A 25991-nucleotide genomic window follows, 5' to 3' on the forward strand; every position below is an offset into this window, starting at 1 on the left:
CTTATGTGGTATCAGTGTCCCATATTTTGGCCACAGTAGACTTATTAGAGTTTACAGTAGGAAAGGAAGAGATACTGCCATTTCTTCAATCAGGACACATTTATTGAGTACCATTATATGCCAGACAGCATACCAGATTCTGGGAGGCAGGATTGAATGAGTCACAGCTCTAACTTGAGAAGCTCAGAGAGTGAGTCAGACAATAAAAAAGAAAGAAAAGAAAATTTAAAGAAAAGAGAAAATACAGCACAGCCATTGCGTGAGGGTGAAGGTATATGGGGGGTTGCTCTGAGAAGACATCTGCAGAGTACCAGGCTTCTGATTTAAGATTTATATTTCTTCTTAAGATCATTAGATTCAAAATTTAATGGATAACTTGTCTTGGGCTATTTAAAATCCATACTAAGCCCCTTTGATAATCTTGATAATATTAGACTCCCTTTTAATAGTGCTATGAATGTTTCCCTGCTGTATTTTCAGAAATAAACCAGTTAGAATTTCGTGACACGGAGCATTCTTCATTCTGAAATAATGTCCCTAGCTGTCACCCAGCCACCCATTCATTCATTCGACAAGCATTTGAGTTATCATACTCTGGCAAAGCACACTTTGAGGTGTTGGAAATTCAGCAGTGAACAAAACAGATGAAGTTTTACTCTCATGGAGCTTATGTTCAGATGGGAGAGACAGACATTAAACAACTAATGAAGTGGAAATGAGTATATTGAAAATGTCAAGTGGTGATGAGGGCTGTGAAGAAAAATAAAGCAAGATAAGGGAATGGAAAGTTAGACCTTAGATGAGGAAGAAGGAAGCCAGCCAGCCATTCACAGCTCCGGGATGGAGGATTCTAGGGAGAGGGAACAGCAAGTGCAAAGGCAGAAAGTCAGGTTACTTACTGAGGAACTTAAAGACGAGTGTGGGGGGCGGTGAGGCTGAAGGAAGCGAAGAAGCAAGGAAAAGGGTGGTAGGGACTGATGCTGGAGGAGCAGGTGGGGCTCTGTAGGCGAGCTAAGGAGTTTGGATGTCTGCTGCTTCCGTGGGAGGCCGGTGGAGGGCTTTGAGTAGGGGCATGACGGGGTCCCTGTGGAGAAGAGACCGGGTGCACTAAGGGACCAGTTAGGAAGCTGAGGTGGCACGGACTGCAGTGATCACAGTGGAGGTGGTGAACGTGATCCTATGTGGGGTCTGTTTGGAAATGGGTTGGATATGGCATGTAAGGGAAAGTTTTCTTAATCATGACTCCAAGATTTTTGGCCAGAGCAATCTGGTAAATGCTTGTGCCGTACACTGAGATTGAGGAGTGGGTGTTTTTGTTTTTTGAGGAGTGCGTGGGAGTTCTGTTTGAAGTGTTGTAAGTTGGCGAGGCCTATTAGGCATCTGAATAGAGATGTCTAGGAGGCAGTTAATTGAAAATATAAATTGGAGAGTCATCAGCTTCGTTGGTCTGCGTAAAATCACTTGGGGAGTAGAGTAGACAGAGAAACACAGGTCGGTGGGCTGTGTGTGCCCTGAGGCCGGGCAGCCAGTGTTTGGAGGTCAGGGAGGTGAGGCGGAGCAGCCAGTGAGGGAGGAGGAGAACCTGAGGCTGGGAGAAAGAGTTAGAGCAGGGAGGAACCTGAGGATCAACCACAGGACTCGGCTGCATGGTGCTGCTGGGTGCCCCTGACAGGAGCAGTTCTGGTGAGTGACTAGGTGAAGAACCTGCTTGGAGTAGGCGCAGGTAGGGGGAAGAACTGCAGACAAGGCGTCTGGACAGCTCTCCTGAGGATTTTGGCTAAGATGGAACAAAGAAATGAGATGGTCGCTAGAAGAGGATATGGGGTCAAGTGAGGGTTTATTGTTTTTATTTTATGGTGGATGATACAGTGTGCTGGTGCGGGTGATTCAGTGCTCTGTGCCAGGTGTTACACAGAGTGCCGTGCAAGTTTTCCGTCATTTATTCTCCTTGCTGTCTGTGGAGACAGGGACTGTTGGGAGCCCTGTTTTGCTGAGGCTCGAGAAACTTGCACAGTCACACAGCTAGATTACTGGAAAGTTGGGGAGCGAGGACATGATCCCAGGTCTGTGCTCTTAATCCTCTGCTGAGAGGTTACAGAATTTTCTCTGAAGTGTACTCCAGTTCTTTTTTGTAGGAGATAACTTAGCCATTACTCTGACCAGCCTTTTTATTTTTTATTTTTTTTTCAGGGTAATAAAAAATAAAACTTTATTAAAGTAGCTACACTTGCCAGCACTGAGTAGCACTTTTTCAGTGGTACACCTATGAAGCAAGACTTAAAAATAAGCATAGTCTCATTTCGTGCATTTCTGATTAATTATGACAATTCCTTTTTTTTTTTTTCTTCCCCCCAACCCCAAAGCTCCAGTAGATAGTTGTATGTCATAGTTGCACATCCTTCTAGTTGCTGTATGTGGGACGCGGCCTCAGCATGGCCAGAGAAACAGTGCGTTAGTGCACACCCGGGATCCGAACCCGGGCCGCCAGAAGCGGAGCTCGCGCACTTAACCACTAAGCCACAGGGCTTCTGACCAGCCTTTTTAAAATAGCATGCTAGACCAGCTCTCCTTACATTCGTGATCCTATGTCTGTGGCATCTAAAGATCGTTTGTGTGAACATACACACACAAGGAAGCATGGGTTGACTTTGTGTTTATCTTTTATAAACTGGACTATGCGTACCTTTTTATCCTTTGCTCAGTTTTCGGAGTTTTCAACAAATATTTCTCTGAAGCCTACCATGTAAAGGCCAGTTGTTTTTATGTTGCATTGTAAAAATGGGAACTACCACCATAGTCATACAGATTAATATGTGCTGCCTTAAATCTCTTAACATTCCTTCTGTTTGCCACCGTCTAGGCCTGTAAGAAGTTTGATAACGTGTTCTGTCACCTATTTGCTGTGGCAAATGCTTCTGGCTTTGTATCCCAAGATGTTAGTAGTAGCACATCCCAAACCTGGCCTCTAATCCTTCCATCCCATCCTGAACATTACCCAGGAGATTTGGCTTATCTCGTGCCCTACCCAGAGCCTTCGCAGCTCCCCACTAATTACCCTCAGGGTAAAGTCCAGTCCCTCTTAGTAACAGGGCCCTTCCTCTGTAGCTTTCATCAAATTCAGAGGGATCTATGACCCCCTCAAAGATTAAGAAACATTGTCCTGTCATAGATTATATTTCTCTCATACATTTTGATACTGTTTTGTTTTATTAAACTTTGTATGTGTATATCTAGTTTCTATAGTGAGACTTTATACTCTGATTGGGAGGCCTCTGTTTTTTTTTCTTTTATAGCCCCTGTAAGGTCTAGCATGGTGTTGGATAAGTGTTGGATAATCATTGCACTGAAAGAAGGTGTGTGTGTGTACATTTATGTTACTGACAAATGTCCAGGGAAATTGTGACAAGCAGGTAAAACGCCTAGCAAACTTTTTTCTTTTTAATTGCAATCCTGAAATGTGTGGCTTTTTTGCTTGTAAGTGTGGAGTGAGCTCAGTTTTACACGTGTTAAATGTGGTAAGCCCCAGGAGGGACCCTTACCAAGTGGGATGCAGTAGATCAGCTGACCAGGTGGTAATTAGCCACTTCTGTTTAAATATCAGAAAAAACTAAATGAACCACTCCATGATTTGTAAATTTTTTGTAATTCCTGATTTCTCTGAGACATTATTATTCCCCAGACTTTACTTTTAATCAATTTTTGAGTGAAAATAAAAGTTTATGGCTTAGAAAAAGTAAATTAAAAAGTAACAGTCTTCTTTAGAATTTATCTAGTTTGTGGACTTATTCTTCAAGATTTAGCTAAGTAAAAGTTAACAGAGTACTTAACCACCCAATGCTTCCAGATTAGCACATTTATCAATCTTTGACAAAGGGTTTAAGATATCCTCTGAGCTGGCCCAGTGGTGTAGTGGTTACGTTTGCGCGCTCCGCCCAGGGTTCACAAGTTCGGATCCTGGGCGTGGACCTCTGTACTGCTTGTCAAGCCATACTGTGGCAGGTGTCCCACATATAAAGTAGAGGAAGATGGGCATGGATGTTAGCCCAGGGCTAATCTTCCTCACCAAAAAATAAAATAAAATAAAATATCCTCTGAGCTAAACCTAGGATGTTAGGGCTCAGAGGGATTTTTGAGAACAAATAGGTGACCCCAGATGTTGCAAAATGATGGTCCATAAGTAGAATCTGCCCTACAGACCTTTGGCCAGAGCAGAAGAGTGACTGTCCCCTTTAGACAGGACATATATTCTCCAGCTCACCTCAGTTCTTAACACTCCCAGTTGTTTTAAGCCGGACATTAAAGAAATTTGCAAAGCCATACCACTCTTGTCACTAATTTTCTTTTGTCTTTGGAAAATATAGTTATCTCGTTAAGATATGTTATTTATCTTAACACATAATGGTTTGTTGTGATTAGTTTTAAATGAATTAAATATTTTTTAAATTTCTGTTTTAATTTCTAATTTGGCAAATATCAATAGCTATAATGCACATAAACAAAGGCTCTTTGAAATCTTCTATAATTTTTAAGATTGTAAAAGTTTAACTGCTGTTCAAATGGAATAAATGCTTATTGTAATCAGTATATAGTACAGTTATTCTGATATTTATATGTATATTCCAACTCTTGCTTGGAATATTTCTAGACTGCCTAATAGATATTGGCTGATCCAAAGTTTTTCATTTATTAAACTGTTTCTGATGCCTATTTTATAACTGAATCAAATTGAATCATCCTATAATGTCAGTACTGCAAAAACAACAAAAAGCTAACTGTGTCCTCTGTGGTGCTCAGTTACTGTTCCAGATACTAACCTAAAATAAGTTTAGGTTGACTGAGCTCCCTATTTTTTTTTGTTCGATTGTGTATATGGGCTTTGCACACTTGGTTTTTAAGTAATTGAATGTCTAATCCAATGGAAATGTCTGTTGGAAGTATAAGATTCACTACTAATATATGTCCCCCTACTTCTCAAGTCAAAATCAAACATCAGAAAAATATAGCTTGAATTCATTATCTGTTTTGAAACTAATAGCAATGAGCTTGTGATATTTGGATTAGGATTTCTTAATCAGATCTGTTGTTGGGTGAAGAGGTAACACTTCTGGCTGCAAGGATGATCTTTGCTAAAGTTTACAAGAGGAATAGTCATACCAGAAATAGTTAATCCGGCCTGACTTAAATATCTGACACAAGGAAGTAGCACATTTTTTATCTTGTTGAAAACAGCAACTCGAAATAGAGGTCACGTGTATAACTTCCATTCAATAATGAAGGGCTTAGGGGCCGGCCCCGTGGCGTAGTGGTTAAGTGCAGGCGCTCTGTTGCTGACAGCCTGGGTTCGGATCCTGGGTGTGCACCATGCACCGCTTGTCAGGCCATGCTGTGGCGGCGTCCCATATAAAGTAGAGGAAGATAGGCACGGATGTTAGCCCAGGGCCAGTCTTCCTCAGCAAAAAGAGGAAGATTGGCATCGGATATTAGCTCAGGGTTGATCTTCGTCACACACAAAAAATAAATAAATAATGAAGGGCTTAGCCATGGAAGCTGTTGTACTTTGCCATTGTTCATTTGACTTGAGCAAGTTTCGGTAACATCAAAGAACATGGACCACTTAAAGTTAGTCACTTAGGGAATACCTTTCAGTGCGAGTCTCAGCCTCGGAGAATCCTCCAACCTTATTGCAATCAGTGTCATATAACTGAAGCCCTGAAGAAGGTAAGGGAGCATGACTGATGGATATCTGGGGGAAGAAGGTTCCAGGCAGAATATTCCAGGGAATAGCAAGTGCAAAGGCCCAGAAGTAGGACTTGCCTACAGTGTGGTTGACAAGGTTCCTAAGTTGTTTTATTTTGTTATGCAAATAACATGAGATCATAGTTAAAAGAAATCAGGAAATATAGAAAAGTGGGGGGATATCATCCCAATCCTTGTACCCAGAGATAGCCACTGTTATCGTCTTGGTCTCTATCCTTTCCAATTTTCTTAAGTTTCTTAAGATGTCACTTAGTATTTATAATTGGTTTACTAGGGTTGCCATAACAATATACCACAGACTGGGTGGCTTAACGGAAATTTATTTGCTCACAGTTCTTGAGGCTAGAAGTCCAAGCGCAAGGTGTTGGCAGGTTTGGTTTCTCCTGAGGCCTCGCCCCTTGGCTTGCAGATGGCTGCCTTCTCACAGTGTCCTCGCATGGTGTTTCCTCCATGCATGCATGTTTTCCTGCTGTCTCTGTGGATGTCTACATTTCCTCATAAGGACACCAGATAGATTGGATTAGGGCCCACCCAACGGCCTCATTTTAACTTAATTACCTCTTTAAAGGCCCTATTTCCAACTACAGTCATATTCTGAGGTGCTGGGAGTGAGGGCTTCAACATAGAATGTGAGGGGACACATTCAGCCCATTACACCATCTATGAACAAGTACCTCAGCTATTTATTAGTCTTCCTTTGGCTGATTCTGTGCTCTTAGGGTATTCATTTTTATTAGTGCAGTCTTATAAATTCACCAATAGTAGTGCACAGTGATTTTTTTTCCCCCTAAGCCAGATTAGTTAGGATTATTAAGGATTTAGATTTAACTCTTTCTTAACAAAAGACATTGTGTTGTCTGGTTCTTTGCTTATAATATCACAAACATCCGTCAGTTTTGTGTTTGCTGGAGGAAACTTAATCCAGTATAGCTGAATAATCCAGGTGGCTATTCTATGGATGAAAAATGCCAGCGTTTTCCAAATAAACCATTCAAGTATGCTTTCAGGTTTTTGCTGTTTTCTTTCAAGTACTATCTGTGCTATTTAATATTTTTCTTCAATCAACTGACTCTTTTGGTTACATTTATTTTAAAAGGACCTTCTACCATCATCGTAAATGGAAAGTGAGTATAATATTACTTGCTCTGAGTTCTTAAACACAAGACTGTAAAGTGAAGTGTTCACCATGTGCCACCTACAGTCATCTAATGCGCCAATAGCAACTCCATCCTTCCTGTTGCCAGACCAAACGCCTGCGAGCATGGTTGACTCCTCCCTCTCTCACACACTTCACAGGCGACCTGACAGCAAATCTGATCAGCTCAGACCTCTAAACTATGTAGAATTGTGTTCCTTCTCACACCTTCTCTGCTCTCACCCTGGTCCCAGCCAGTCTTCTCTCTCGCAAGGATGATTGCAGTAGTCTCCTGGCTGTTTCTGCGCCAGCTCCCGTCACTGCATTCCTCACACAGCAGTCAGAACCTGTCGCTCCTCTCTTCAGAGTGCTGGTGGCTTTCCGTGTCGCCCGCTAGCAGCTGGAGTCCCTATTTTCCTACTGCTCTCCCATCTCGCTGACTTGGCGTTAGCTGAATTGGGATCTTAGTTGTTCTTTGACACTCTGGGCAAGGTCCTACTTCAAGGCCTTTGCACTTGGCATCTCCTCCGCCTGGAGGAGTCCGCTCAGCCGTCCGTAAGTCACACTCCGCCATCATCAGGTCTTCAGTTGTGACACCTGATTGCAGTAAGGCTTTCCTTGGTCACCTGTTTAAAATTGTAGTTCCTCCCCCCAGCAGTCGGCTCCAGACCACCGCCGGCTGTCATACTGCGTCAATTGCATATTTATTTTGTCCGTTATACGTTTCCCACTAGAAGGTGAGCTCCATGAGGGTAGGCGTTGTTGTTTTGTTCACTGCTTATTCCCTAGTCCCTAGAAAAGTGCCTGACGTATAGTAGATGCTCGGGTATTCATTCCAGTTGAGTTAATAGTAGCATCTGTCCCATGCTTTGGGAAATGCTGAGATATACTGGGAACACCTCCCACAGTCTTGACTCCCTCCAGTGGGTCTCTCTTCATAGTCATATGTTGAGTACTGCTTGCCTCTGAGAGTCTAGCCAGTTGGCAGCTCAGCATTTAAGGCAAAGAAAGCTTGTAACTTGCCTGGATCCTGAGTTATTTCCAAAAGAAGTAGTCCAGATGCCAGGGAAAGAAGGGCAGGGGGGAGAGGCAGACAGGACTGGTTAGGAGAGTTGCTCTGTGCCCAGGCAGAGGAAGAAAATCGGTCTCCCTGCCCTCCCACAGCCTCATCCCTCTCTGGCCCCTGTGCCCAGGCTCTGTTCTGGAAGACACCCAGAAACAGCTCAAGCCTCAGCCCGAGCTCGGGTACAGTGGCTTGAACCTGCGAGGTGTGTGCGTGCTTGCTTCCGTGAGCTACTCACCAAGCTTTGGGATTTTTGGAAACAAGTAAATCAGAGAACTGGCTGCCCTCTTTAAGCTTTTTCACAAGTTGAGAGAAACTGTGGCTTAAATAATTGAAAACTTTTTTTTTCCTTGGCACCTTTAGTTGACTCTGAGTTGATCAAGAGGACACAGTTGTTATTTGATACTGCCTGGGCGGCTGTGCCACCTAAGGTAGTTTGAGAATCATTCCAACAAATGAGCACACCCTTAGCCTCAGAAATGTGTAATAAGAACAAACCAAAGAGATGGCCTCTTTTCTTCCAAGGCACTTTTGTTAGCACTTGATATTGATGGTTTTCATCATAAACTAGTGGACCCAAATTATTCGACATGTAAACCCTTTATGACGTTGGTCAAAGCCAAGGGGGTGGGGGTGGGGTGTCTTCTCGGTTTGGTCATCTAGCCCTGGTTTAGTCATCACTTCACTTGTAACAGACCATGTGCCCTTCCTTCTGGTTGTGCTGGTTGATACAGGTGGCTTTGTAAGCAGCAAGTTTGAGGTACAACAAATGTCAGCAATTTTGTGCATGTTAGCATCTTTATTCCCAGGTAGTGGTAATGAGCGGCTAGCTCTAGGCTTACAGGTTCCCCTGGAGTTGCTAGTATCTTGAATTTCTTTCCATTTATTTTAGGAGTAAAAGTCCCTCGCAATTTCCGACTGTTGGAAGAACTCGAAGAAGGCCAGAAAGGAGTAGGAGATGGCACAGTTAGCTGGGGTCTAGAAGATGACGAAGACATGACACTTACGAGATGGACAGGGATGATAATTGGGCCTCCAAGAGTAAGCGTCGAGCCGCGGCTACAAATGTCAATGTCTTAAATTCACTGCCTCCTTGTAAAAATATTAGCCTTGTCACGGAAAAAGCTCACCAATGGTATATTTTCTGAAATGTGGCTATTCTTTTTTGACCAGTTTCAGTTTATATATTTGAACCTTCTCTGATGCTGTTTAATCCCTCTAAATGGTAAGCAAAAACCTGTTTAGACTCCCAGTGTGAATTTACGTGACAATGTAGACAGTGAGATTTGAGGTAATTGTACCCTCAGATGGAGTTGAGAACAAACTCGTGGGCTTATCAAACAACAAGGCTCCAGATAAAACCAACATTCCTGAAGACAGTGTCCAAATGAACTTTGGAAAGCCTTCACGGTTGTGGTTTCTATTCATTGTTCCTGGTTCTGCCATGCATCTGTATCCTAATTGATCGGGCCATTCAACAAAGGATTATTGCCTGCCTGGTCTGCTCTGGTCTGTTCCAGGCACTGTTAGGCCCAGGGGCCTTTACAAAGAAGATGAAGACAATGGGGATGGGGAAAGTGACCTCTCAGAGCTTTGTGATTTGTGAGATTTCCCAGTCTTCATAATGCCAGATCACCTTTTTTTATGGTACATAGTAAACCCCCCCAAAAATGTCATGTAATTCTCACAAGAACCTGTTGTTAGGTGCTACTAGTATGTAGTTGCATTCCATTTACAGATGAGGAGACAGACTCAGAGAAGTAAAGTTACTTGCCCAAAGTCATATAGCTGATAACTCCCAGACCAGGTCTGACTCCAGAGCCTGGGCTCTTAACCACTATGCTACAAGTCCTCCTCCTGTTCATATTTTGAGTTTTCATCTGTTCTCATTATAGAATTATCCAAAATGTTAAGTAGTAATTTGGTGTAGGAGTGAAGAAATAGATTCCCATAATGTGACACTTGTGTCAGACGAGCAAGAGGAGATTCTGCCTGAATGTAGGGGAACTTGCCTGTGTCTGCTTGTGTTCAAGGATGATGAAGTTCATTCATTCTTTTCACTGCATGCAAGGTTCGGGATAGAAGGATGTGTAGGATGTGGCCCCGGCTGAAACAAGGAAGAGCATCGTGCTCATTGTTGGGACAGTCTGGTGTTCATCTTAGACTGTCATAACACTCATGGTGAATGACTGGCTTTGCCATGTAATGTTACTTCTTGAGTCATCCTTGTGACCCTATAGTTTTGTTTTTTGGATTTTTTAAAAAATATTCAATCTGTTTTTACTTGTTTCTTAATCTTTTTTTAATCCCTGAAAACCAGGATTTTCTATATCTGTAAAATACTGGGGAAAACCTGATCTAGAAAGCTTGTTTCTTCTTGGAGATCATTTTTCTTGCTGTCTCTGAAAGTCCATTGTATGGTGATGGCTTCCCTTACTGCATTTCTTCTCTTCCTAAGAGTGATGTAGGTTTATTAAGGATGAGAACTATTCTTCCCTCCTCCTTACTCTCCAGAGCACCTGGAAATGACTCAGAATGGGGTAGCAGTTAATAGATTTGTTAGTCAACAGACTGATTTTCAGGTTCTAACAAATTAAGAATGAACCAGTGCACAATATTGTGAATACACTAGATACCACTGAATTACACACTTAGATAAATGAACCACTAAGTTTTATTGAAAATATTCTCTTCCACCTAAAAACAGAGTTGCATTTTATCTCTTTCCAAAGAGTGCTACTTTTTTTTTTTTTTAATTTTTATTTATTTATTTTTTCCCCCCAAAGCCCCAGTAGATAGTTGTATGTCATAGCTGCACATCCTTCTAGTTGCTGTGTGTGGGACGCGGCCTCAGCATGGCCGGAGAAGCGGTGCCTCGGTGCGCGCCCGGGATCCGAACCCGGGCCGCCAGCAGCGGAGCACGCGCGCTTAACCTCTAAGCCACGGGGCCGGCCCATAGAGGGCTACTTTTAATGAGTAGCTACGGTATGCAGGGTGCTTTCCATACATCCTTTTTTTAAATAAAAGCTTTATTGAGATATAATTCACATAACATAGAATTCACTTATCCTATAATACACTTTTAAAGTGTACAGTTTAGTGGTTTTTGTTATATTCAGAATTGTGTAGCTATCACTACTTTCAGAACATTTTCGTTGCCCCAAAAAGAAACTCCATACCCATTGGCAATCACTCCCATTCTGCTCTCTACTCCTCACCCTTGACGATCACTAATTTACTTTCTGTCTCTGTGAATTTGCCTGTTCTGGACATTTCATATAAATGGAATCATACAATATGTGGTCTTTTGTGACTTCCTTTTACTTAGCATAATGTCTTCAAGGTTCATCCATGTTATAGGACTTAATCAGTAGTTCATTCCATTTTATGGCTGAATAATATTCCATTATGTGGATATACCATATTTTGTTTATCCATTAATTAGTTGATGGGCATTTGGATTTTTTCCATTTTTTGCCTATTATAAATAATGCTGCTATCAACATTGGTGTACAGGTTTTTGTGTGGACACATGTTTTCAGTTCTCTTAGGTATATACCTAGGAGTGGAATTATTGAATTATATGGTAACTCTCTGTTTAACATTTTAAAGAATTGCCAAACTGTTTTCCAAAGCAGCTGCACCATATTACCTTCCCACTAGCAATGCATGAGGGTTGTAATTTCTCCACACCCTCACCAATACTTGTTACTGTCTTTTTACCTCATAGTTTTTTTGTTTTGTTTTGTTTTGTTTATTGATGTTTTAATAGTTTATAACATTGTGAAATTTTGGGTTGTACATTTTTGTTTGTCCATCACCATATATATGTCTCCCTTCACCCCTTGTGCCCACCCCCCTACCCCCATTGCCCCTGGTAACAACAATACAGTTTTCTCTGTCCATGTGTTGGTTTATATTCCACATATGAGTGAGATCATACAGTGTTTGTCTTTCTCTTTCTGGCTTATTTCACTTAGCATAACACCTTCCAGGCCCATCCATGTTGTTGCAAATGGGACGGTTTTGTCTTTTTTTATGGCTGAGTAGTATTCCATTGTATATATATACCACATCTTCTTGATCCAGTCATGAGTTGAGGGACACTTAGGTTGCTTCCACTTCTTGGTTATAGTGAATAATGCTGCAATGAACAGAGGGGTGCATAAGCCTCTTTGGATTGTTGATTTCAGGTTCGTTAGATAGATTCCCAGTAGTGGGATAGCTGGATCATAGGGTATTTCTACTTTTAATTCTTTGAGGAGTCTCCATACCGTTTTCCATAGAGGCTGCACCAGTTTGCATTCCCACCAGCTGTGTATGAGGGTTCCTGTTTCTCCACATCCTCTCCAATATTTGTTGTTTTTTGTCTTGGTGATTATAGCCATTCTGATGGGCGTGAGGTGATATCTTAGTGTTGTTTTGATTTGCATTTCCCTGATGATTAGTGATGCTGAACATCTTTTCATGTGCCTATTGGCCATCTGTATATCTTCTTTGGAGAAGTGTCTGTTGATTTACTCTGCCCATTTTTGATTGGGTTGTTTGTTTTTTGTTGTTCAGTTGTGTGAGTTCTTTATATATTATGGAGATTAACCCCTTGTCAGATATATGTTTTGCAAAATTTTCTCGCAGCTGGTGGGTTGTCTGTTCATCTTGATTCTGGTTTCATTTGTCTTGTAGAAGCTCTTGAATCTGATAAAGTCCCACTTGCTTATTTTTTCTTTAGTTTCCCTAGTCTGGGTAGGCATGTCATCTGAAAAGATTCCTTTATGACCAATGTCAAATAGTGTATTGCCTATATTTTCTTATATGAGTTTTATAGTTTCAGGTCTCACCTTCAGGTCTTTGATCCATTTTGAGCTAATTTTTGTGAATGGCGATAGCCGATGGTCCACTTTCATTTTTTTGCGTGTGGCTGTCCAGTTTTCCCAACACCATTTATTGAAGAAACTTTCCTTTCTCCATTGTAGGTTCTTAGCTCCTCTGTCGAAAATTAGCTGTCCGTATATGTGTGGTTTTATTTCTGGGCTTTCAGTTCTGTTCCATTGATCTGTGTGTCTGTTTTTGTACCAGTACCGTGCTGTTTTGATTACTATTGCTTTGTAGTATGTTTTGAAGTCAGGGATTGTGATGCCTCCAGCTTTGTTCTTTTTTCTTAGGATTGCTTTAGCTATTCGGGGTCTTTTGTTGCCCCATATGAATTTTAGTATTCTTTTTTCTATCTCCGTGAAGAATGTCATTGGGATTCTGAGTGGGATTGCATTGAATCTGTAGATCGCTTTAGGTAATGTAGACATTTTAACTATGTTTATTCTTCCAATCCACGTGCATGGGATGTCTTTCCATTTCTTTATGTCATCATCGAGTTCTTTCAATAATGTCTTGTAGTTTTCATTGTATAGGTCTTTCACCTCCTTGGTAAGATTTATTCCTAGATATTTTATTCTTTTTGATGCCATTGTAAATGGTATTATCATTTTGAGCTCTCGTTCTGTTAGTTCGTTATTAGCATACAGAAATGCAACTGATTTTTGTAGATTGATTTTGTACCCTGCGACTTTGCTGTAGTTGTTGATTATTTCTAATAGTTTTCCAACGGATTCTTGAGGGTTTTCTATATATAAAATCATGTCATCTGCAAATAGTGAGAGTTTCACTTCTTCGTTGCCTATTTGGATTCCTTTTATTCCTTTTTCTTGCATAATTGCTCAGGCCAGAATCTCCAGTACTATGTTGAATAGGAGTGGAGAGAGTGGGCAGCCCTGCCTCGTTCCTGTTTTCAGAGGAATGGCTTTCAGTTTTTCCCCGTTGAGTATGATGTTGGCTGTGGGTTTGTCATAAATAGCCTTTATTATGTTGAGGTACTTTCCTTCTATACCCATTTTGTTGAGAGTTTTTAACATAAATGGATGTTGTATCTTGTCAAATGCCTTCTCTGCATCTATTGAGATGACCATGTGGTTTTTATTCTTTGTTTTGTTGATGTGATGTATCACGTTGATTGATTTGCAGTTGTTGAACCGTCCCTGCATCCCTGGTATAAATCCCACTTGATCATGGTGTATGATCTTTTTAATGTATTGCTGTATTCGGTTTGCCAATATTTTGTTGAGGATTTTTGCATCTATGTTCATCAGCGATATTGGCCTGTAATTTTCCTTCTTTGTATTGTCTTTGTCTGGCTTTGGTATCAGGGTGATGTTGGCCTCGTAGAATGAGTTAGGAAGTGTTCCACCTTCCTCTATTTTTTGGAATAGTCTGAGAAAGACAGGTATTAAATCTTCTTTGAATGTTTGGTAAAATTCACTGGAGAAGCCATCTGATCCTGGACTTTTATTTTTTGGGAGGTTTTGGATTACTGTATCAATCTCTTTACTTGTGATTGGTCTATTCAGATTCTCCATTTCTTCTTGGTTCAGTTTTGGAAAGTTGTATGAGTCTAAGAATTGATCCATTTCTTCTAGATTGTCCAATTTGTTGGTGTATAATTTCTCATAGTATTCTCTTACAATCCTTTGTATTTCCGTGATATCTGTTGTAATTTCTCCTCTTTCATTTCTAATTTTATTTACTTGAGCTTTTTCTCTTTTTTTCTTGGTAAGTCTGGCTAAGAGTTTGTCAATTTTGTTTATCTTCTCAAAGAACCAACTCTTTGTTTCATTAATCCTTTCTACTGTTTTTTGGTCTCAATTTCATTTATTTCTGCTCTGATTTTTATTATTTCTCTCCTTCTGCTGACTTTGGGCTTTGTGTGTTCTTCTTTTTCTAGTTCTGTTAGGTGTAATTTAAGGTTGCTTATTTGGGTTTTTTCTTGTTTGTTAAGGTGGGCTTGTATTGCTATGAGTTTCCCTCTCAGGACCACTTTTGCTGCATCCCATATGATTTGGTATGGCATATTTTCATTTTCGTTTGTTTCCAGATAGTTTTTGATTTCTCCTTTAATTTCATCAATGATCCATTGGTTGTTCAGTAGCATGTTGTTTAATCTCCACATTTTTGTCACTTTGCCAGGTTTTTTTTTGTGGTTAATTTCCAGTTTCATAGCATTATGGTCTAAAAAGATGGTTGTTATGATTTCAATCTTCTTAAATTTATTGAGGCTTACTTTGTTTCCCAGCATATGGTCTATCCTTGAGAATGTTCCATGCGCGCTTGAGAAGAATGTGTAGTCAGCTGTTTTTGGATGGAGTGCTCTGTATATGTCTACTAGGTCCATCTCGTCCAGTTTTTCATTTAAGTCCACTATTTCTTTATTGACTTTTTGTCTGGATGATCTCTCCATTGATGTAAGTGGGGTGTTAAGATCCCCTACTATTATTGTGTTGTTGTTGATTTCTCCTTTTAGGTTTGTTAATAGTTGCTTTATGTACTTTGGTGCTCCTGTGTTGGGTGCATATATTTACCTTATAGTTTTGATTGCTCTGACTCCCCAAGGTTAAAAGCAAAGTCATAAAAGGAACTATCTGCTTCTAGGTGTTTCCTGTGGCCTATTTTATCATTAGCTACCAGGTATATGCTGTACATCTGGAACATGAACATAATTATTAAAGCATCTACATAGAGCACTTGAGTGACTCATCTCCCTGTTACATTTTTGTTATTGTATTGCTCAAAAGGAAGTCTTCATCAAAATTTAAAGGTATACATACCATTATGATGCAGCAGTTCTGCTAGGAGTTTACTCAGCTTTTCTTGAATGTATTGCCCAAAAGCTTATATGTACAAAATTATTTCATGCAGCATTTTCAATTGTAGCAAAATATTGGAAACCACCTCAGTGTCTTTTAATGGACCATATTATGTCCTGTTTAGCTGTTGAAAAGAATGAGACAGATTTGTGTGTGCTGAAATGGAATCATCTCCATGATATTTAAGTGAAAAAAGTAAGGTACAAAGCAGTGCACAGAATATGCTGCCCCTTGGGATAGGGGGAGGAGGGAGAGGAAGAGGCCATACATGTACTTGTGCTTCTATGTGCTTAGAATACTTTTGGAAGAACATAAAAGCTGGTGACAGTGGTTGCTGTCTTCAAAGGGGATCTGGCTGGCTGGGGCCGGGGTGGAAAGGAGACTTACTTTTTACCATATACCTTTTTGCACTCTTCAAGTGTGCTTTAATCATTTGTGTGTTAGCTATTTGAATACTTTTTTTTTTTTTTTTAAAGGAAAGCAAGTCCTCCAAACCTAAAAGCAAAGCTTCCCATCTAAGTGCCCCTTGCAAAATTCTGGCAAATGTCCAGCTATCTACAGCATTAAATGTGGAATATTTCTTCTCTGCCCGCAGAGGTGTTCACCGTAGCCAGGTTATAGAGCAGAGTTTCTCAGCCTCGACATGATTGACATATTGGGCTGAATCTTTCTTTCTTTGGGGCTGTCCTGTGCATTGTGGGATGTTTAGTAGCATCCCTGGTCTCTACTCACTAGATGCCAGTAGCACCTTCCTCCCTAACTTGTGACAACCATAAATGTCTCCAGATGTTGCCTAATTCCCACCACTCCCTCAGCGTGGGGGGTGCGTTGTGCAGAATTGCCCAGGGTGAGAAGCACTATTATACCGCTGGTATTCTCCAGGATAGTGTTTTTCTGTGTGAGTTAGAGCCTGGGTGTGTGTCTATACACATACTTATCTAAAAGTACTGTATGCTGGGGCCAGCCCTGTGGCGCAAGTGGTTAAGTGCATGCGCTCCATTGCGGCGGCCCGGGGTTCGCCAGTTCGGATCCCGGGCACGCACCGACGCACCGCTTGGCAAGCCATGCTGTGGTGGCGTCCCATATAAAGTGGAGGAAGATGGGCACAGACATTAGCTCAGGGCCGATCTTCCTCACAAAAAAGTAAAATAAAATAAAAGTACTGTATGCTTTCTTAAGAACAAAACATAATTACAGGAGTGTGTGAAGTAGCAGGAAAGTTGATCCTTTCCCTGTTTTATTATACTTCCCACAGCATGGAAACTGGTCGTTTAGTGTGTGGTGTTTTTCTACTGGCTTTTGCTGTAGGTACGCAAACATAAATACATATCTTTTTAATAAAAATGAGACCTTGCAATGCATGATGTTTTGCAACTTCATTTTTTTGAACTTAACAGAGGGTAGACATCTTTCCATATCAGTGCATATTGACCTTTCTTTTTAAAAGCTTTAGTTTACATGTCTAATATATGAATATATTTTCATAAAAATTTTCAAACAATACAGAGTAGGTAGAGTAAGAAGTTCACTTTGTTCCCCTTAACTCTTTGTGTCAGTCAGGAAAAGAGAAACCATACTAGGTATTTGAACAGAGATAATTTACTATAGGAAGTTGAGCAAATAGGTATTGGACTGAGAAAGCAAAAAAGGCCCCTGAGGGAGCACAAAGATAGCACTGCAGAAAACAGTCACCACCCCTGGGGCTGGGAGGACAGAGGAGGCCCAACCAGCAGAACCTCGCCCTTGGAGGAGGTCCCTTCCTCCGCTGGTCCCTGCGGAGGCGGGGAGACGGGTTGGGGGAGCCCTCAAAGACCCGAAGCTGCTCTTGCTGCCAAGGTGAGGGGTCCCTGCTGGGTGAGCTGACAGGAGCGGAAGGAAAATGGGAGGAGCAGGTCCCTTTCTCCTGTTTGTTTTATGTTAGGATTGTGTGGCTTAGTCTTTAGGTTGTAGAATATTCAGGTGGCACTAGGGTTGAATTAGAGAAACGAATAAATAATACTGCCTTGAGGTGGGTCCTGTGGCTCACTCAGGATACCCTGACTGGTGGGAGGAGGGAGAGGTTCTGTACAAAGGAAATCATGTCTTGTCGCTGTCTGGAGGGGTGGGTGCAGGGCTGGTTAGTAAGCTCCAAGCCCACCTTCTCCGCTCTGCTTTGGCTGCTGAGGCTGGCACTCTGCACTTGCTTTGTCAACTGCTTCCTGCTAGGATCCTCCAATCAGGGGCACGGGAAGGAGCCTGAAAGGCACAGAGAAGGGATTTGCTCCTTCCTGTTTGCCTATTGTTGTGACTGCGCCACTCTGGTAGTGACCCCTCATCCTGTTGTCAGCAGTGGGTTCCAGCCTCCAGCCTTTGGGGGCACGGCCAGAACCGGCCTTGTAGCGCCCCTCCTCAGAGGTCTGAGTTCAGCTCTGGAGACATTTCCCTGAGCCGCTGGGTCTAGTAAACTGCGGCTTATTCCCTTTGCTCCTCCAGCCTCACAGGTTACCCCCCGCTCCCTGCAGTTACTACCGCTGTGTTAGTGCAGATTTGCTTTCTAAAGCTCTTCTCAGTCCAGTGACACCTCTGCCCTATTCCCTGTATTCAGTTCTCTGTTAGAATACCTCGTGCGGTGTCTTTTCCTGCGGTGTCTTTTCCTGACTCATCCCCACTCTCCTCTCCAGTTGACCGTGAGCAGCAGTTTAGGGCGTCTCCTTTCACAGCTCTGTGCCTTTCCCTACCTGTCTACACCCTGAGTCACTGAGATCTTCTCAGGCTCTGCACAGTCTCCCTTCTTAGAGGGCCCACCCTTATTGCTAACATAGCATGTGCCCACATTGTACATTAAACATAATTTTTATATAACTACATAAGATTTGAATAGAGTAGCAGTTGACTAGTTGGCCTGATGTCACCTTTTTATGTATTAATTTAGATTTTGTAGTTTTCTTGGCATTTTTTGTAGTCTACCTTTTTCGTCTTCTCATGTCTCATACATTTTTAAAGTAAATTTTATAATACTTTTAGATTTACAGAAAAGTTGCAAAGGTAGTATAGAAAGTTCTCATACACCCCCATTGTTAACAGTATAGTACATTAGTCACAACTAATGAACCAATATTGATAGATTATTATTAACTAAAGTTCATAATTAATTCAGGTGTCCTTAGTCTTTACCTTATGTCTGTTTTCTGTTCCAGAATCCTATCCAAGATACCACACTCTATTTTGTCATCATGTCCTGGGCTCCCTGTGGCTGTGACAATTTCAGGTTTTTCTTGTTTTTGTTGTCCTTGACAGTTTTGAGAAGTACTGGTCAGGTATTTTGTAGAATGTCTCTCTCTTGGAATTTGTCTGATGTTTTTCCTCATGAGTAGGCTGGGATTATCTCATATATATATTTTAGGCCCAGGAAAAGGTCGTAATCTCTAGACTCTGGGCCTGGAGTGCCTAATGGATGAAATAGCCTGTGTGACATAAATATGCCCAGAGTTGGAGGGAGGTGTCTGCTTTTATAGGTTGTACATATTCTGCAACTTGTTGGCTCTACCACGAGCTATGTTTTGGCAATTTGTGTGTGTGTGTGTGTGTGTGTGTGTGTGTGTGTGTCTGGGCCTCAGCCTTTGAAAAGGCTAAAGGATCTGGATCTGGTTATATGAATATGCCATATTTGTTTAGTCAGTCCCTCGCAGGTGGACATGTAGATTGTTTACGGTTATTTTTGCTATTGCAGACACTGCTTCACATTTTTGTGCACAAGTATGAGTCCATCCGTAGGAAATTCCTAGAAATGGTCTTGCTGGTCTGAGTATGCCTGTTTGACGGTTTGATAGGCACTGCCAAATGCCCCATGAAGCTCAAGCCACATCAAAAAAGAGGAAAGTGTTTGTTTCATTATCAAGTAATGAATCTTAAGAGCTGTGTTCCTCACTGAGACAGAATGTTCTAGCAATTCTCCTTCAGGTACATTTCCTTTCTTCTTGGAACCTTTTTAGCAGGTCCCTGGAGCATCTGTAAACAAAACAAAAGAAGAAAACCAGAACGCTACAGAAGTCTTCGTTTGCGCTTTTTGATTACTCCTCAGGTGTCTTTATGTTCATGTGACTTGAGGCATTTTTTACTGTGTTCCAGTGAAATTGCCAGTTGAACATGAGTGGTCAGAAATTCAGTATTTCTTTTTTTCTTTCTAAGAGGTTAGTCATAGCATAGGTATTTCTAAATTAGACTTCATAGTGTCAAGAGTAATGTTAAGATTTCAGTTTGGTGAGCAGAATCCTGCTAGCTGCACAGCTTCTTAACCATTTTGATGCTGTTGTTAATAGAATGATGAGTGAAATTTTATCGACACTGATAAGCCACAAAACATTCCAGCAGATGAATAAATTGGTGAATCAGAGCCTCCAAAATGTGATATCAAATATTTTATAATTTTTTATTATTATTATTTATTTTTCCCCCCAAAGCCCCAGTAGATAGTTGTCTGTCATAGTTGCACATCGTTCTAGTTGCTGTATGTGGGACGCGGCCTCAGCATGGCCGGAGAAGCGGTGCGTTGGTGCGCGCCCGGGATCCGAACCCAGGCCGCCAGCAGCGGAACACGTGCACTTAACCACTAAGCCCGTACGGGGCCGGCCCGTTATCAAATATTTTAAAAGACTTTCTGATTTTGGTAATTACCACGAGCCCATGGCCCTAGGGACTTTTTATGTAAGAAATTCTGTCTTTGAATTGTGACGAAACCTTTGAGTATGAATATAGGACACCGCCAGAGATGAGTGTGGGGTCCATGCAGTCAGCAGATACTTAGTGTGTAGTTGCTGACGGAGGCTGTGCTAGGTGCTGAGGATAGACCTTTTGTTTACACCTTTTGTATTTTCCTTAAATCTCCATGGAAATCCTGCCCTTTTTTGCTTCCTACTTGTTAGGTTTACTGAGTGAATTTTTTTCTCTGAGGAAACTACTTAACTGGAACAAGATGTTCATTTTCTGTAAGCATGAAGTGCAGCATTCATTTGTTCAGCAAACATTTGCGTTCCAGTTCTGTTGAGTACCAGTTCCCCCTCTGTCTTCTGTGTCTGGTGAGGGAGGTCTGGCACGAGACTGGGTGTTAGTCTTCAGATGAGGGTCAGGAGGACTTGTGCGAGGAAAGTGCGCTTGAGCCATAAGCTGCCGGATGCAGAGGAGCAGCTGGTGTGGGGACTCAAGGTGGAGAGGTCTTGGCACGTTTGAAGAGTAGGAAGGAGGCCAGAGGGGCTGGATGGGGAGGGAGGAGAATGAAGGGAGAGAAGGCATGGGCACACAGGGTCCCATCTGGGGACTTGGGCTTCCTTCTCAGGTCTCTAGGGATCCTTTGGAGGGGTTAAGCTGGCAGGGACAGTTTCCAGACCCCTTTTTAAAGGGTCAGTCAGGCTGCTGTGTGGAGAACAGACTGTAGAGGAGCAAAGGAGAAAGCAGAGGCTTGGGATGATTCAGATGAGGTACGGTGGTGGAGGAGAGTCGATGGGTGTGGGGTCTCCTTTGGCGATAGAAGCTGAGACTTTTTGATTGGGAGGTCGGGGTAAGAGAAGAGGGAAAGCCTGGCTGGCTGCTGGGTTTCTGCTTTAACTAGCTGCTCGGTGGTGCTGCTACTTAACCAGGGAAGAAGAGAAGAGGAGCAGGCTGAGAGGGTGGAAATTCAGGATTGAGTTTTGTTTCTTTTTAATAGTTTGGGGTCTCTGTTAGGTGGATGTGGAAGCTTTCTATGGGTATCTTATGAATGCCTTCTGAATCTTAAAATACGTTCCAGCTTTTTTTTGTTAGGGACAGGCCACTATTTAGACATAATGTTTTCCAGGGTTTAAATCACACCCTCTGTGATTTATTCCCCCACAAAGACCGCTAGATGTCGCTGTTTACACAGGCAGGAGCCGTTACTTGTGCATCATGTGCTGAGGAAGGGACACAGGTGCTCTCCAGGGGAACCTGTAGGAGGGTGGCGCCTGCCTTTGAGGAGGCCGGTCTCATGGGGAGATATCACCCTCTGGTGTGGTCTTCAGACACAAGTGATAACAGTGTGACTTCGTATAGGACAGAAAGCTGTGGACTAGCCTTCTGCCCTATATGATGTTTGAACAGGGTCTTAAAGGTTGTGTGGTAGTTCGGGGGGCGGGGCGCTCTGGGCAGAAGGAACAGCCTGGCAAAGGCAGCACGTAATGCTGCTCGTCGGGTAGAAGTTAAAGTGGACAGTGGAGAGACCCTGGGGGACTGGACTTTTCCAGTGTTTCTCAACAGAGGTAGGGTTGGCGTTTGAAGCAGGACTATTTTGTCTCCACAGGCCTGGTGTCCTCGGCCCCCACCTCACACATAAATGCCAGTGATCTCTCAGACAGCAGGGAGGGGCGGTACGTGCCAGTTGAGGTCTCTTGTGCAATGCAAAACCCCAAAGTGAAGGTGAAGTGGGAAAGCACCCCCCCACCCCTACCTTGTGCTTAATTGTGAAGTTCTCTAAAGAGTTGCCTGTTCTGTGCTTTAGACATAGTGGCATTTCATGCACTGGCTGATGATCCTGGCGTGAACAGACATTTAATGTGGCTTCCCAGAATAAAGAAGGCCTCTCACACGCCATTCCCCAGAGCATAGGACAGGTCTGCTGAGTAGAGAATTAACATAAAACAAATCCATCTGATTGGACTTAATAATACTGACTTAAAACTTCAGTGATACTAGCTTAAATTTTCTGTCTCCTTTTTATTCCCCCAAGGCCAGAATTTGTATGCATTAGTGTCAGGCCTAGTTACTGCTAACTTAGCAAACAACAAGTAGACTGTGTCGTGGAAGCACATGCGCCAGCTCTGCAGGCGGGAATAAATAGGGTTTCAGAAGTTCTACCTTTTTGAATTCTTTGTTTGTAATTGCCTGACATCTCTGTACCCTTTTTTTCCAGACAATTTATGAAAACCGAATATACAGCCTTAAAATAGAATGTGGACCTAAATACCCAGAAGCACCCCCCTTTGTAAGATTTGTAACAAAAATTAATATGAATGGAGTTAATAGTTCTAATGGAGTGGTAAGTTGTTTTTTCTGCCCCTACTTGTTCCTCAAGTGTTCAGAAATGCTTTGTGCTTTAACATCAGGGGCACTTGGGACCTTATTCCATGTGTTCTTTGGTTATTTGATGATAAAATATATTGCAGCGTGAACATGTGCAGATTTGGGATGGGGGCCTGTTTCCCGATCGTGTTTAACCGTCACCCATACAGCACTTACTCTGGGCCAGCCCTGCTGGTCACTCTGAGCTATGAGCTCATTCAGTCCTTGTGCTATACCCCCATGAGTTAGAGATGAGGAAACTGAGGCACAGAGGGGAGAGATCTTGCCAGGGTCACACTTTTGCCTCTTGGGCCTTACTTGTGGACCACTGGTACATGATATTTTTTTTCCTTTAATGGCCTTGCTTTTTAAACTTATGTTTACTACCATTTGCACTACCTTAAGTGGAAACCAGTCTCACTTGTCATTCAAGAAGGAGGTAACGGCAACAGTAGACACTGCAAAACAAAGCAAAGTTAATAAATTCTTCCTGCACATGTTGCTTGCCAAAGCCTTTGAGCCTTTGAGGCCTGCTCTTGTTCGGAGGAGATATCAGAAGTGGTAAAGGCTGTTACACCTTAGCATCGCATGCCTAGGCCTTTGTTTTGAAGTATTCAGAAAATTTGAAAGAAAATTGGAAAAAGATGAGCCTTGTGACTACGTGTTCAGTATTTAATGTTGCATCTGAGTTCCACCTAAAGTCCTGGACCTACTCGACCCACGCCTTGGGAAATTTCTTGTGGGAAATGCTGCACTAACTTGAGAGAGTATGACACTGAGGCAGGCCCTTGTCATTAGAGCATGAGTCCGGGCCACCTGTTGCTTTTGCTCTCCCTACGGCCCTGCACATCTTTATCATCCATCACCTGGGTGCAGAGTCGAACAAGGACAGGCCCCGAGCAGAGGCAGCAGCGGGCCCAGGAGCAGGTCACTGTTTTTAGAGCCGTCGTGTTGCGTCTTGCCAAGTCAGGGCCACTTCTCAAAAGTGGCCTTATTTATCCAAATTCTTTCTCTTAGACAGTGAGGGTTTCAGACACAAAAAGGGAAAAATAGACTGACTGGAGAGGAGGACTCATGCAGGTGTTCTGCCTGTCAGATACCATTGTGAGATCAGCGTGTTCAACTTGAAAAATCCATTTTACTCAAGTTTGTCCTGTAGCTTAACTCCAGCCTACAGCTCTTCTTTTGTTTGACAGCCTGACAGTAATTTGGGTTTTGTTTGCCTTTTTGTAGGTGGACCCAAGAGCCATATCAGTGCTAGCAAAATGGCAGAATTCATATAGCATCAAAGTTGTCCTGCAAGAGCTTCGGCGCCTAATGATGTCTAAAGAAAATATGAAACTCCCTCAGCCGCCTGAAGGACAGTGTTACAGCAATTAATCAAAAAGAAAACCACAGCCCCCCCGATTCGATTTAAGCAGTCTTCATTTTCCACAGTAGTAAATTTTCTAGATACGTCTTGTAGACCTCAAAGTACTGGAAAGGAAGCTCCCATTCAAAGGCAATTTATCGTAAGATACTGTAAGTGATACTAATTTTTTTGTCCATTTGAAATATATAAGTTGTGCTATAACAAATCATCCTGTAAAGTGTAACCACTGTCCACATAGTTGAACTTCTGGGATCAAGAAAGTATATTTAAATTGATTCCCATCATCACCGGTGGGGCACATCTAACTCAACTGTGAAAAGACACATCACACAATCACCTTGCTGCTGATTACACGGCCTGGGGTCTCTGCCTTCTGCCCCGTCCCTCCCCCTGCCTCCCCCCTCCCTGCAGCAGCCCTCCAGCTTGGGGTGGCTTGTTGGAGTAGATGTGGAGGTTTCAGGTCACCGCCTGTGGGACTCCTGCTGGGGGGGGGCGTGCTCTGTCTGCATCCCTGGTTTCTTCTTTTAAGTCTTAAATGATGCCCCCCTTCCAAGCCATCATCCTTTCCCTAGTCTCCGCTACCACCCTTGGCCGAAGCATAGATTGTAACCCCCTCTGCTCCCCTCTGAAATTGGCCTTTGGTGAGGAATTCAGGGCTTTCCCCATATCTTCTCCCCCCGCCTTTATCGAGGGGTGCTGCTTGTCCTTCCTCCTCCTCAAGTCCCTTTCTGCACCGTCACCACCCAGCACTTTCCACGACATTGCCTTGCTTTGGCCAGAAGCCATCAGGTAAGGTTGGAAAGAGTCTCTGACCTCCCTTGTTTAGTTTTGGAACCACATTTATTTACTCTCCACCAGCCTGGGAAATGAATATTGGGTCCTCAGCCCTGCCCCCCTCTGCTATCATCATCAGCTGATGCGTTTTCTTAGCTCAGGTTTTGATAAGGTGAAAAGAACAGTCACCAGGGTTCCTCAGACCTGCCAGCTCTCAAAGCCCTTGGTGGTTAAACCTGGAGAAAGGCCACAGAAGACACTTGTAAGCACACACGATCCCTCTGAATGAATTGTTTTCTTTTCCTGTAATTGCTTTTGCTTTTAAAAATGGAAGAAGTTAAACAGGGCTGTCATTTGGTCATCCTTGCAATCCATTTGGGTCTGGTTTGGAATTTGACAACTGGAACAAAAGAACCTTGAATTCGGTGCATATTTTGGTTTTGGTGCTGCTGCTTCTCACGGTCCTCAGCAGGGATTCAGAAAGAACTCGGTGTGCACAGCAGATCCCGGAAATTGGCGGGCTTGACTTCCTGGCAACTTGCTGCGTTTCTCCACTTTTCTGTTCAGGACCACTAAATGCTGAGATGTGGATGCATACTGAAATAAAAGCAATGCATTGTGTTCTAAAGTTTTTTTTTTTTAATTTAGCGTTTGTGTAAAACTACCTTTTAAAGCAGCAACTATCAAGTCTGGAAACCAATTGATGTTTCCATTAATCTTTTTCTGGGGGAAACCTTAGTTCGAAGGATTTAACATCCTGTAAGTAAAGTTTAACATAACAGTATTCCATAAGCAGCCTTTTTATTGTCAGACCATTGCCTGATTTTAATATAATAAAAAAAAGTGTGCATTAATATTTAAGAAGCTGTGCTCTTTTTCCTCTTGGCATATAATTTATTTAGGAACAGAATTTAATGTTTAGATGCTTTGATTCAAATTGGCACCCTAAAGCAGTGATTGGCAAACGTCTTCTACAAAGGGCCTAGGTTAGTAAATATTTAGGCTTCGTGGGCCAAGAGGCAAAATCGAGGATATTATGTAAGTGTTCATATAACATGAGAATATGTATTTCCACAAATTTTTTTAATGATAAAATTCAAAGTATAATAATTGAGTACAATTTTTTCACAATGTTACAGGCCTACTAATAAG

The 25991-nt window shown here is 42.3% G+C and overlaps 1 protein-coding gene across 1 annotated transcript in view; it reads left to right on the forward strand.

Moving 5' to 3' along the window:
* Positions 1-25695, forward strand: part of LOC131418778 (plasmanylethanolamine desaturase 1-like) — a 65758-nt gene extending 40063 nt beyond the window's left edge. Inside the window, exons 6-8 of the mRNA XM_058563410.1 lie at positions 8848-8996; positions 22545-22670; positions 23927-25695. Coding sequence (XP_058419393.1) covers positions 8848-8996; positions 22545-22670; positions 23927-24073 — 422 coding nt within the window. The 3' untranslated portion in view covers positions 24074-25695. The remainder of the gene's footprint in view (positions 1-8847; positions 8997-22544; positions 22671-23926) is intronic.
* The last annotated feature ends 296 nt before the right edge of the window (positions 25696-25991 follow it).

The sequence above is a fragment of the Diceros bicornis genome, chromosome 19 (genome assembly GCF_020826845.1).
Source record: "Diceros bicornis minor isolate mBicDic1 chromosome 19, mDicBic1.mat.cur, whole genome shotgun sequence".
NCBI classification, from domain to species: Eukaryota; Metazoa; Chordata; class Mammalia; order Perissodactyla; family Rhinocerotidae; genus Diceros; species Diceros bicornis.